This window comes from Bufo gargarizans, chromosome 9 (genome assembly GCF_014858855.1).
Source record: "Bufo gargarizans isolate SCDJY-AF-19 chromosome 9, ASM1485885v1, whole genome shotgun sequence".
NCBI lineage: Eukaryota > Metazoa > Chordata > Amphibia > Anura > Bufonidae > Bufo > Bufo gargarizans.
The window spans coordinates 10,635,635-10,648,427 of NC_058088.1; the positions used below are offsets into that span (position 1 = coordinate 10,635,635).

Here is a 12,793-nt window from a genome sequence, read left to right on the forward strand (position 1 = left end):
CCTCTCTTCACTGTGCTCCACCCCCAGGGAGCGCTGGGGAGGACCGTAGTCATGTGCGGACTAGGACCATCATGGAGCCTCTGCTACCACCCCCGTCCTCTCCTCGGCTGGGCTCACTGCATGTACAGTACCTGAGGGGAATGAGACCATGAGGCCTGCTGATGAAGTGAAGAGAGCAGAATCTGGAGCAATACAAACAATGGAAAAACACATCAAATAGAAGTTTCTTTATTGCATAAGCAAAGGCGTCCATAATACAAATATAAATGGCTGATATATGTGCCCTCGGTAAGCGAGATGCCGTGCATAGTATACGCTGGCCAAGCCATGTCGTTGGTCTCAGAAGAGCGTCAAGGACCGGATCAAAACCTGGAGACACACAGAGACATCAGGACCAAGAAGCCGGCAAGGAGCAGGGACATCTTAGTGGTAATGGCGGAGTTGCAGAGATCTGTAGCACAGCAGTCTGTTTTAAACTCAACACCCTGGGGTACAATAGGAGGTTTCACTTCACACAATTCATGTGTGGAACAACCTTTTGATACACGTTTACCATCACCTGAAACAGAGAAACACATTGCTGTATGAGGAGCTGTTTATGGCATTTATACAACATATTCCATCTATTTCAGAACCAGAATATCACTTAGGAATTCAGTTTTTCCGACACAAAGCTCCAAATCCCCTGCATGGATAAGTGCCATCTAGTGGCGGTAATAGATAGCCAGTATCTTTATTTTTAACTCAGTGGTGAGGTATTTATGATCTACGGTATTTTGCGCTGGAGTGAGAGGCGCCTACTTGAGGTGCAAGTCCCTTAATAAATTAAAGGGGTTGTCCCAAGAAAAATATTCCACGTTATACAAATCAGCATCCGGATTCTTTTCTAATTGCACATAATCAAAAATGTATTACAGTCACTAAGTTATTCAATATCTTTATAGCACCACCTGCTATTTGTTTTCCCCTTATATCTCTGTCCACCTTTGTAGCATTGCTGAGGTGGTCGCACATGCTCAGTTCCATCCTGCAACTGACACCAGCTGTAGCTAATGTTAGAAGCTGAGACGGTTACAGGGAGGGACCTGCAGCAGAAAAGACATGTCTCCTGAGAAAGGACATGCCCCGAGCGGTGACAGGGAGAAAACTGCAGCATAAAGTAGACACCCTCTGGAAAAGGACATGCCCCCAACTGCCATCTTGAAATAAATCTAATAGAGCAATTGGAGAAATAAATGGGGAGATCTCTGGATCCATGTGAGGTACAGGGCTGGTTCTGGCTTTGTTACAAAGAGATTGTCATGCGCTGTATGATACGGAGCTTTCTAGTAAATCCTTGGTAATAACACTGATAGCCTGCAGTGTAAGGCCTCATGCACACGACTGTTGTTTGGGTCTGCATCCGAGCCGCCGTTTCGGCGGCTCGGATGCGGACCCATTCACTTCAATGGGGCCGCAAAAGATGCGGACAGCACTCTGTGTGCTGTCCGCATCCGTGGCTCCGTCCGCGCTTTGTGGACAAGAATAGGCATTTATATTGCTGGCGCACGTTCCGTTCCGCAAATTGTGGAAGGCAACACGGGCTGCTTCTGTTTTTTCGAACCCAATATAGATGAGTAAAATTGAAATAAAAAATGGTCTTCTGGGGCGCAGGACACAAAAATTGTAATTTATTGCACATAAATAATTAAAAACTATTAAATAATAAAAACAAACAAGCAAAAGGGGACAAATTCCAGAGGCGACTACCTCCTTCATCAGGCCAACAAATACTGACATCTTTGCCAATTCATAATGATGGATTATAATAAAAGAAAAATAAATGTAAAAAAATAGATAAAGATGCTAATATAAGGCTAGATCCGTGAGATCCGGCAGGCTGATTACCCGAAGCTACATGAATGCCACCCGGCCTCATTAACTCCGGCCACAACCCAGCAATTATACAAAGTGCTGGCCGGACAAATACAGCTGCTTGTCTGAATTCCTTATTTTAATTGTTTTTAATCATTTATGTATTATGTATAAATTTGCAGGTTTTCAGTGTCCAGCGCCTGTGCTATAGGAGGCCTGATTTTCATTTTCTGCATAAATCATATGAATAACCCTTTGAAGCACATCTCTAGTCTCCCCCCCCGACATGTGGCTCAGTCACTTTTTGTAAAAGCAGCAAGCACAACGTATTAATGCAACACGTATCTTGTATGACATGGGACTTGTCTCTTGGGTAATATGTACTTACCCATCTTGAAAGAAACAGTTTGGCATGCAGCTCCGGGGATTTCAGGGCAAGTTACCGGTTTATAAGTATCACATTTGGTGTCGTTGCAGGTTGAACATTTCAGGCAATTTACTGCAAAGACAGAACACTCCGCGTTACACCACAGTCCTATAAAATGTACTCCAGCAAGCCAGCTGAGCTCCTACCATCTGTTACTGGAAGGACCCATGGTTATATCACAGTATAACATACAGAAGAGACCACATTTGACATTAGACCTTATTATGTGCCATGTGGAACAGGTAGGGATTGGCTCTGTGTTATCTTAGTGGCCAACATGCTAAAGCACCGGAGTGATGCCTAACCCCATATACTGACAGTAAATCACATGCAGAAACTCTCAGTGCAGTGGTTGAGCTTGGGGTGGTCCCAACACTTATAGGAGTCCCTCATACACCATTGAGGTGTCACCACGTGTTGCTGCTTTCTGGAAGGGATGGTAAGGCATGGTGCACCCTAATGGGTTATGAGTCCAGGGAGTCAGGATTTGCAGTAAACCAGTGTCCTTCTTTACTGGAGGAGCTCAAGTGCAAAACAATACAGGTACAACGCTGAGCTGGTTTCCCCGGTCTCCTTCAGGGCAGAAGAAGGTTTTATGCTGGGGAAAAGCCTGAGCTAGCTGTCCCTCTCTCATAAGTGGATGCCCTGGCCAAAGGCTGGATGCCCAGTGTCTGTGGCTTAGTCATCTGGCTGACTCCCTGGTCATAGGTCTAAAAAAACAGGATCCTTAGCAGAGTATCCCCTTCCTCTGGTCACTCATGCAATCTGAGAGTTTCTTCTACTGAAGACAACTAGGGACTCGGACTGTGCTCCTTTAATACAGTTTCTAACTGACCTAGAATGTACTAGTAGAATGGGTGGAGTGGAAAATCCGATTCAGAAACAGTGTTGCAATTTTAATCTGCCATAGGCTTCTATATAAATTCTATGCAAGTCTATGAGAATGACTAAGCGGTGTTTCCAGAAATAAACAGGTCTTCAGACATAAACAACAGAGCTAAACAGACAAATCATTGTGTGCGGATTCCCCTAAAAAAACCTAGCTCTGCAAATTATCTTATAGCAACTATGGAAAATTACTAGCATATCACTGCATACGCAGAATGCAATAACCTTTTCCAAAGTGCAGTGCAAATACAGTGCAATAACAGTGCAAATAAACAGGATATACTACAATAAACATAAAATGCAGTTCAGCAATATGAAACAGTGTAAATGTAAGGTATAAATTATTATACACATTCATTTTTCTAATAGCAGTAAAGAATTTAGTTGACAGCTTTTTGTTGGAATATAGACACAAACATCCATAGCCCAAAATACCCTTTCTCCAGGGCACTACACCCGGACCATCAGTGTCATAATGTGAGAAGTCATATACTAATTGTAATAAACACAGCACAGTGCACACAGCAGTGTCATCTCCTCCTTACACTACTACACCATGACATGTATACACAGCACAGTGCACATAGCAGTGTCATCTCCTCCTCACACTACTACACCATGACATGTATACACAGCACAGTGCACACAGCAGTGTCATCTCCTCCTCACACTACTACACCATGACATGTATATACAGCACAGTGCACACAGCAGTGTCATCTCCTCCTGACACTACTACACCATGACATGTATACACAGCACAGTGCACACAGCAGCGTCATCTCCTCCTCACACTACTACACCATGACATGTATACACAGCACAGTGCACACAGCAGTGTCATCTCCTCCTCACACTACTACACCATGACATGTATACACAGCACAGTGCACACAGCAGTGTCATCTCCTCCTCACACTACTACACCATGACATGTATACACAGCACAGTGCACACAGCAGTGTCATCTCCTCCTCACACTACTACACCATGACATGTATACACAGCACAGTGCACACAGCAGTGTCATCTCCTCCTCACACTACTACACCATGACATGTATACACAGCACAGTGCACACAGCAGCGTCATCTCCTCCTCACACTACTACACCATGACATGTATACACAGCACAGTGCACACAGCAGCGTCATCTCCTCCTCACACTACTACACCATGACATGTATACACAGCACAGTGCACACAGCAGTGTCATCTCCTCCTCACACTACTACACCATGACATGTATACACAGCACAGTGCACACAGCAGTGTCATCTCCTCCTCACACTACTACACCATGACATGTATACACAGCACAGTGCACACAGCAGTGTCATCTCCTCCTCACACTACTACACCATGACATGTATACACAGCACAGTGCACACAGCAGTGTCATCTCCCCCTCACACTACTACACCATGACATGTATACACAGCACAGTGCACACAGCAGTGTCATCTCCTCCTCACACTACTACACCATGACATGTATAAACAGCACAGTGCACACAGCAGTGTCATCTCCTCCTCACACTACTACACCATGACATGTATACACAGCACAGTGCACACAGCAGCGTCATCTCCTCCTTACACTACTACACCATGACATGTATACACAGCACAGTGCACACAGCAGTGTCATCTCCTCCTCACACTACTACACCATGACATGTATAAACAGCACAGTGCACACAGCAGTGTCATCTCCTCCTCACACTACTACACCATGACATGTATACACAGCACAGTGCACACAGCAGCGTCATCTCCTCCTTACACTACTACACCATGACATGTATACACAGCACAGTGCACACAGCAGTGTCATCTCCTCCTCACACTACTACACCATGACATGTATACACAGCACAGTGCACACAGCAGTGTCATCTCCTCCTCACACTACTACACCATGACATGTATACACAGCACAGTGCACACAGCAGTGTCATCTCCTCCTCACACTACTACACCATGACATGTATACACAGCGCAGTGCACATAGTAGTGTCATCTCCTCCTCACAACACTACACCATGACATGTATACACAGCACAGTGCACACAGCAGCGTCATCTCCTCCTCACACTACTACACCATGACATGTATACACAGCACAGTGCACACAGCAGTGTCATCTCCTCCTCACAACACTACACCATGACATGTATACACAGCACAGCGCACACAGCAGTGTCATCTCCTCCTCACACTACTACACCATGACATGTATACACAGCACAGTGCACACAGTAGTGTAATCTCCTCCTCACACTACTACACCATGACATGTATACACAGCACAGTGCACACAGCAGTGTCATCTCCTCCTCACATTACTACACCATGACATGTATACACAGCACAGTGCACACAGCAGTGTCATCTCCTCCTCACACTACTACACCATGACATGTATACACAGCACAGTGCACACAGCAGTGTCATCTCCTCCTCACACTACTACACCATGACATGAATACACAGCACAGTGCACACAGCAGTGTCATCTCCTCCTCACACTACTACACCATGACATGTATACACAGCACAGTGCACACAGCAGTGTCATCTCCTCCTCACAGTACTACACCATGACATGTATACACAGCACAGTGCACACAGCAGTGTCATCTCCTCCTCACACTACTACACCATGACATGTATACACAGCACAGTGCACACAGCAGTGTCATCTCCTCCTCACACTACTACACCATGACATGTATACACAGCGCAGTGCACACAGCAGTGTCATCTCCTCCTCACACTACTACACCATGACATGTATGCACAGCGCAGTGCACATAGTAGTGTCATCTCCTCCTCACAACACTACACCATGACATGTATACACAGCACAGTGCACACAGCAGTGTCATCTCCTCCTCACACTACTACACCATGACATGTATACACAGCGCAGTGCACACAGCAGTGTCATATCCTCCTCACACTACTACACCATGACATATATACACAGCGCAGTGCACACAGCAGCGTCATTTCCCCCTCACACTACTACACCATGACATGTATACACAGCACAGTGCACACAGCAGTGTCATCTCCTCCTCACACTACTACACCATGACATGTATACACAGCACAGTGCACACAGCAGTGTCATATCTTCCTCACACTACTACACCATGACATATATACACAGCACAGTGCACACAGCAGTGTCATCTCCTCCTCACACTACTACACCATGACATGTATACACAGCACAGTGCACACAGCAGCTTCATCTCCTCCTCACACTACTACACCATGACATGTATACACAGCACAGTGCACACAGCAGTGTCACCTCCTCCTCACACTACTACACCATGACATGTATATACAGCACAGTGCACACAGCAGTGTCATCTCCTCCTCACACTACTACACCATGACATGTATACACAGCACAGTGCACACAGCAGTGTCATCTCCTCCTCACACTACTACACCATGACATGTACACACAGCACAGTGCACACAGCAGTGTCATTTCCTCAAACTACTACACCATGACATGTATACACAGCACAGTGCACACAGCAGTGTCATCTCCTCCTCACACTACTACACCATGACATATATACACAGCACAGCGCACACAGCAGTGTCATCTCCTCCTGACACTACTACACCATGACATGTATACACAGCACAGTGCACACAGCAGTGTCATCTCCTCCTCACACTACTACACCATGACATGTTTACACAGCACAGTGCACACAGCAGTGCCATCTCCTCCTCACACTACTACACCATGACATGTATATACAGCACAGTGCACACAGCAGTGTCATCTCCTCCTCACACTACTACACCATGACATGTATACACAGCACAGTGCACACAGCAGTGTCATCTCCTCATGACACTACTACACCATGACATGTATACACAGCACAGTGCACACAGCAGTGTCATCTCCTCCTCACACTACTACACCATGACATGTATACACAGCACAGTGCACACAGCAGCGTCATCTCCTCCTCACACTACTACACCATGACAGGTATACACAGCACAGTGCACACAGCAGTGTCATCTCCTCCTCACACTACTACACCATGACATGTATACACAGCACAGCGCACACAGCAGTGTCATCTCCTCCTCACACTACTACACCATGACATGTATACACAGTACAGTGCACACAGCAGTGTCATCTCCTCCTCACACTACTACACCATGACATGTATACACAGCACAGCGCACACAGCAGTGTCATCTCCTCCTCACACTACTACACCATGACATGTATACACAGCACAGTGCACACAGCAGTGCCATCTCCTTCTCACACTACTACACCATGACATGTATACACAGCACAGTGCACACAGCAGTCTCATCTCCTCCTCACACTACTACACCATGACATGTATACACAGCACAGTGCACACAGCAGTCTCGTCTCCCCCTCACACTACTACACCATGACATGTATACACAGCACAGCGCACACAGCAGTGTCATCTCCTCCTCACACTACTACACCATGACATGAATACATAGCACAGTGCACACAGCAGTGTCATCTCCCCTCACACTACTACACCATGACATGTATACACAGCACAGTGCACACAGCAGTGTCATCTCCTCCTCACACTACTACACCATGACATGTATACACAGCACAGTGCACACAGCAGTGTCATCTCCTCCTCACACTACTACACCATGACATGTATACACAGCACAGTGCATACAGCAGTATCATCTCCTCCTCACACTACTACACCATGACATGTATACACAGCACAGTGCACACAGCAGTGTCATCTCCACCTCACACTACTACACCATGACATGTATACACAGCACAGTGCACACAGCAGTGTCATCTCCTCACACTACTACACCATGACATGTATGCACAGCACAGTGCACACAGCAGTGTCATCTCCTCCTCACACTACTACACCATGACATGTATACACAGCACAGTGCACACAGCAGCGTCATCTCCTCCTCACACTACTACACCATGACATGTATACACAGCACAGTGCACACAGCAGTGTCATCTCCTCCTCACACCACTACACCATGACATGTATACACAGCACAGTGCACACTGCAGTGTCATCTCCTCCTCACACTACTACACCATGACATGTACACACAGCACAGTGCACACAGCAGTGTAATCTCCTCCTCACACTACTACACCATGACATGTATACACAGCACAGTGCACACAGCAGTGTCATCTCCTCCTCACACTACTACACCATGACATGTATACACAGCACAGTGCACACAGCAGTGTCACCTCCTCCTCACACTACTACACCATGACATGTATACACAGCACAGTGCACACAGCAGTGTCATCTCCTCCTCACACTACTACACCATGACATGTATACACAGCACAGTGCACACAGCAGTGTCATCTCCTCCTCACACTACTACACCATGACATGTATACACAGCACAGTGCACACAGCAGTGTCATCTCCTCCTCACACTACTACACCATGACATGTATACACAGCACAGTGCACACAGCAGTGTCATCTCCTCCTCACACTACTACACCATGACATGTATACACAGCACAGTGCACACAGCAGTGTCATCTCCTCCTCAAACTACTACACCATGACATGTATACACAGCACAGTGCACACAGCAGTGTCATCTCCTCCTCACACTACTACACCATGACATGTATACACAGCACAGTGCACACAGCAGTGTCATCTCCTCCTCACACTACTACACCATGACATGTATACACAGCACAGTGCACACAGCAGTGTCATCTCTCCTCACAACTACTACACCATGACATGTATACACAGCACAGTGCACACAGCAGTGTCATCTCCTCCTCACACTACTACACCATGACATGTATACACAGCACAGTGCACACAGCAGTGTCATCTCCTCCTCACTACTACACCATGACATGTATACACAGCACAGTGCACACAGCAGTGTCATCTCCTCCTCACACTACTACACCATGACATGTATACACAGCACAGTGCACACAGCAGTGTCATCTCCTCCTCACACTACTACACCATGACATGTATACACAGCACAGTGCACACAGCAGTGTCATCTCCTCCTCACACTACTACACCATGACATGTATACACAGCACAGTGCACACAGCAGTGTCATCTCCTCCTCACACTACTACACCATGACATGTATACACAGCACAGTGCACACAGCAGTGTCATCTCCTCCTCACACTACTACACCATGACATGTATACACAGCACAGTGCACACAGCAGTGTCATCTCCTCCTCACACTACTACACCATGACATGTATACACAGCACAGTGCACACAGCAGTGTCATCTCCTCCTCACATACTACACCATGACATGTATACACAGCACAGTGCACACAGCAGTGTCATCTCCTCCTCACACTACTACACCATGACATGTATACACAGCACAGTGCACACAGCAGTGTCATCTCCTCCTCACACTACTACACCATGACATGTATACACAGCACAGTGCACATGGTAGTGTAATCTCCTCCTCACACTACTACACCATGACATGTATATACAGCACAGTTCACACAGCAGTGTCATCTACTCCTCACACTACACCATGACATGTACACACAGCACAGTGCACACAGCAGTGTCATTTCCTCAAACTACTACACCATGACATGTATACACAGCACAGTGCACACAGCAGTGTCATCTCCTCCTCACACTACTACACCATGACATGTATACACAGCACAGTGCACACAGCAGTGCCATCTCCTCCTCACACTACTACACCATGACATGTATACACAGCACAGCGCACACAGCAGTGTCATCTCCTCCTGACACTACTACACCATGACATGTATACACAGCACAGTGCACACAGCAGTGTCATCTCCTCCTCACACTACTACACCATGACATGTTTACACAGCACAGTGCACACAGCAGTGCCATCTCCTCCTCACACTACTACACCATGACATGTATATACAGCACAGTGCACACAGCAGTGTCATCTCCTCCTCACACTACTACACCATGACATGTATACACAGCACAGTGCACACAGCAGTGTCATCTCCTCATGACACTACTACACCATGACATGTATACACAGCACAGTGCACACAGCAGTGTCATCTCCTCCTCACACTACTACACCATGATATGTATACACAGCACAGTGCACACAGCGGTGTCATCTCCTCATGACACTACTACACCATGACATGTATACACAGCACAGTGCACACAGCAGTGTCATCTCCTCCTCACACTACTACACCATGACATGTATACACAGCACAGTGCACACAGCAGCGTCATCTCCTCCTCACACTACTACACCATGACATGTATACACAGCACAGCGCACACAGCAGTGTCATCTCCTCCTCACACTACTACACCATGACATGTATACACAGTACAGTGCACACAGCAGTGTCATCTCCTCCTCACACTACTACACCATGACATGTATACACAGCACAGCGCACACAGCAGTGTCATCTCCTCCTCACACTACTACACCATGACATGTATACACAGCACAGTGCACACAGCAGTGCCATCTCCTCCTCACACTACTACACCATGACATGTATACACAGCACAGCGCACACAGCAGTCTCGTCTCCCCCTCACACTACTACACCATGACATGTATACACAGCACAGCGCACACAGCAGTGTCATCTCCTCCTCACACTACTACACCATGACATGTATACACAGCACAGTGCACACAGCAGTGTCATCTCCCCCTCACACTACTACACCATGACATGTATACACAGCACAGTGCACACAGCAGTGTCATCTCCTCCTCACACTACTACACCATGACATGTATACACAGCACAGTGCACACAGCAGTGTCATCTCCTCCTCACACTACTACACCATGACATGTATACACAGCACAGTGCATACAGCAGTATCATCTCCTCCTCACACTACTACACCATGACATGTATACACAGCACAGTGCACACAGCAGTGTCATCTCCTCCTCACACTACTACACCATGACATGTATACACAGCACAGTGCACACAGCAGTGTCATCTCCTCACACTACTACACCATGACATGTATGCACAGCACAGTGCACACAGCAGTGTCATCTCCTCCTCACACTACTACACCATGACATGTATACACAGCACAGTGCACACAGCAGCGTCATCTCCTCCTCACACTACTACACCATGACATGTATACACAGCACAGTGCACACAGCAGCGTCATCTCCTCCTCACACTACTACACCATGACATGTATACACAGCACAGTGCACACAGCAGTGTCATCTCCTCCTCACACTACTACACCATGACATGTATACACAGCACAGTGCACACAGCAGTGTCATCTGCTCCTCACACTACTACACCATGACATGTATACACAGCACAGTGCACACAGCAGCGTCATCTCCTCCTCACACTACTACACCATGACATGTATACACAGCACAGTGCACACAGCAGTGTCATCTCCTCCTCACACTACTACACCATGACATGTATACACAGCACAGTGCACACAGCAGTGTCATCTCCTCACACTACTACACCATGACATGTATGCACAGCACAGTGCACACAGCAGTGTCATCTCCTCCTCACACTACTACACCATGACATGTATACACAGCACAGTGCACACAGCAGCGTCATCTCCTCCTCACACTACTACACCATGACATGTATACACAGCACAGTGCACACAGCAGTGTCATCTCCTCCTCACACTACTACACCATGACATGTATACACAGCACAGTGCACACAGCAGTGTCATCTCCTCCTCACACTACTACACCATGACATGTATACACAGCACAGTGCACACAGCAGCGTCATCTCCTCCTCACACTACTACACCATGACATGTATACACAGCACAGTGCACACAGCAGTGTCATCTCCTCCTCACACTACTACACCATGACATGTATACACAGCACAGTGCACACAGCAGTGTCATCTCCTGTACATAATTTAGGTACACTATAGATTACTTACCAGTCTGAATGCTTAACAAGATGAGAACGGAAAGAGATAAAAGATGTGTTATTTCCATGGTGGTCTGGTGATTGTCTGAGTACGGTCTCTCCCTCTTCCTCCTTTTATAGGTTTGTCGTCATTGTGTAACACCCCAGAGTTGTGTTACTACACTCCTCTACTCCGCTGCCCTTCAGGAGCCATTATATTGTCATCTGATGTGATTTTGATTATCAGACTTCATATACAATTCAGCCATATAACATTTTGAATATTTGTTGTTAGATGAGAAGGCTACTACTCACGCTTCAGAAGACCTCTTGGTCCTTTCTTTACTTTATTTTTCACAATGAAAAAGTGTTGCATGGCTCTCAGGCCCACTTGTTCAGAGTTCGCCGAGTTGTAAACCACATTCAAGCGTGACGTTTCGGGGGTCTCGCCCCCTTACTCATGCGTGAAGATCAGGTGTAACCAACAGCCTGGGCGTAGTCTGTCTCAAATCTCAATTCGTGTCTAAAAACATTCATTTAGTTACAAATTGACATTTCACAAAAATACTTTAAAATTACAGATTTCGTTCAACCCTTTTGGTTTTAATGTT

General features: G+C 46.6%; 1 protein-coding gene across 1 annotated transcript; it reads right to left on the reverse strand.

The window, feature by feature from the left end:
- Positions 1–212: 212 nt before the first annotated feature.
- On the reverse strand, positions 213–12,367 carry LOC122919347 (lymphocyte antigen 6C1-like). Its single transcript, XM_044268312.1, has 3 exons — positions 12,214–12,367; positions 2,243–2,353; positions 213–559 (listed from the first exon to the last, which is right to left on the reverse strand). The coding sequence occupies exons 1-3, from the start codon at positions 12,269–12,271 to the stop codon at positions 363–365; spliced, it is 366 nt and encodes a 121-aa protein (XP_044124247.1). The 5' UTR covers positions 12,272–12,367; the 3' UTR covers positions 213–362.
- Positions 12,368–12,793: the final 426 nt, after the last annotated feature.

Bases quoted from the DNA above. Each gene is read 5' to 3' on its own strand.
- LOC122919347 (XM_044268312.1), bottom strand. From the start codon at position 12,271: ATGGAAATAACACATCTTTTATCTCTTTCCGTTCTCATCTTGTTAAGC. The intron at 2,354-12,213 runs GTAAGTAATCTA...CTGTCTTTGCAG, and splicing joins CTTGTTAAGCATTCAGACTG to TAAATTGCCTGAAATGTTCA. The intron at 560-2,242 runs GTAAGTACATAT...TCTCTGTTTCAG, and splicing joins AACTGTTTCTTTCAAGATGG to GTGATGGTAAACGTGTATCA.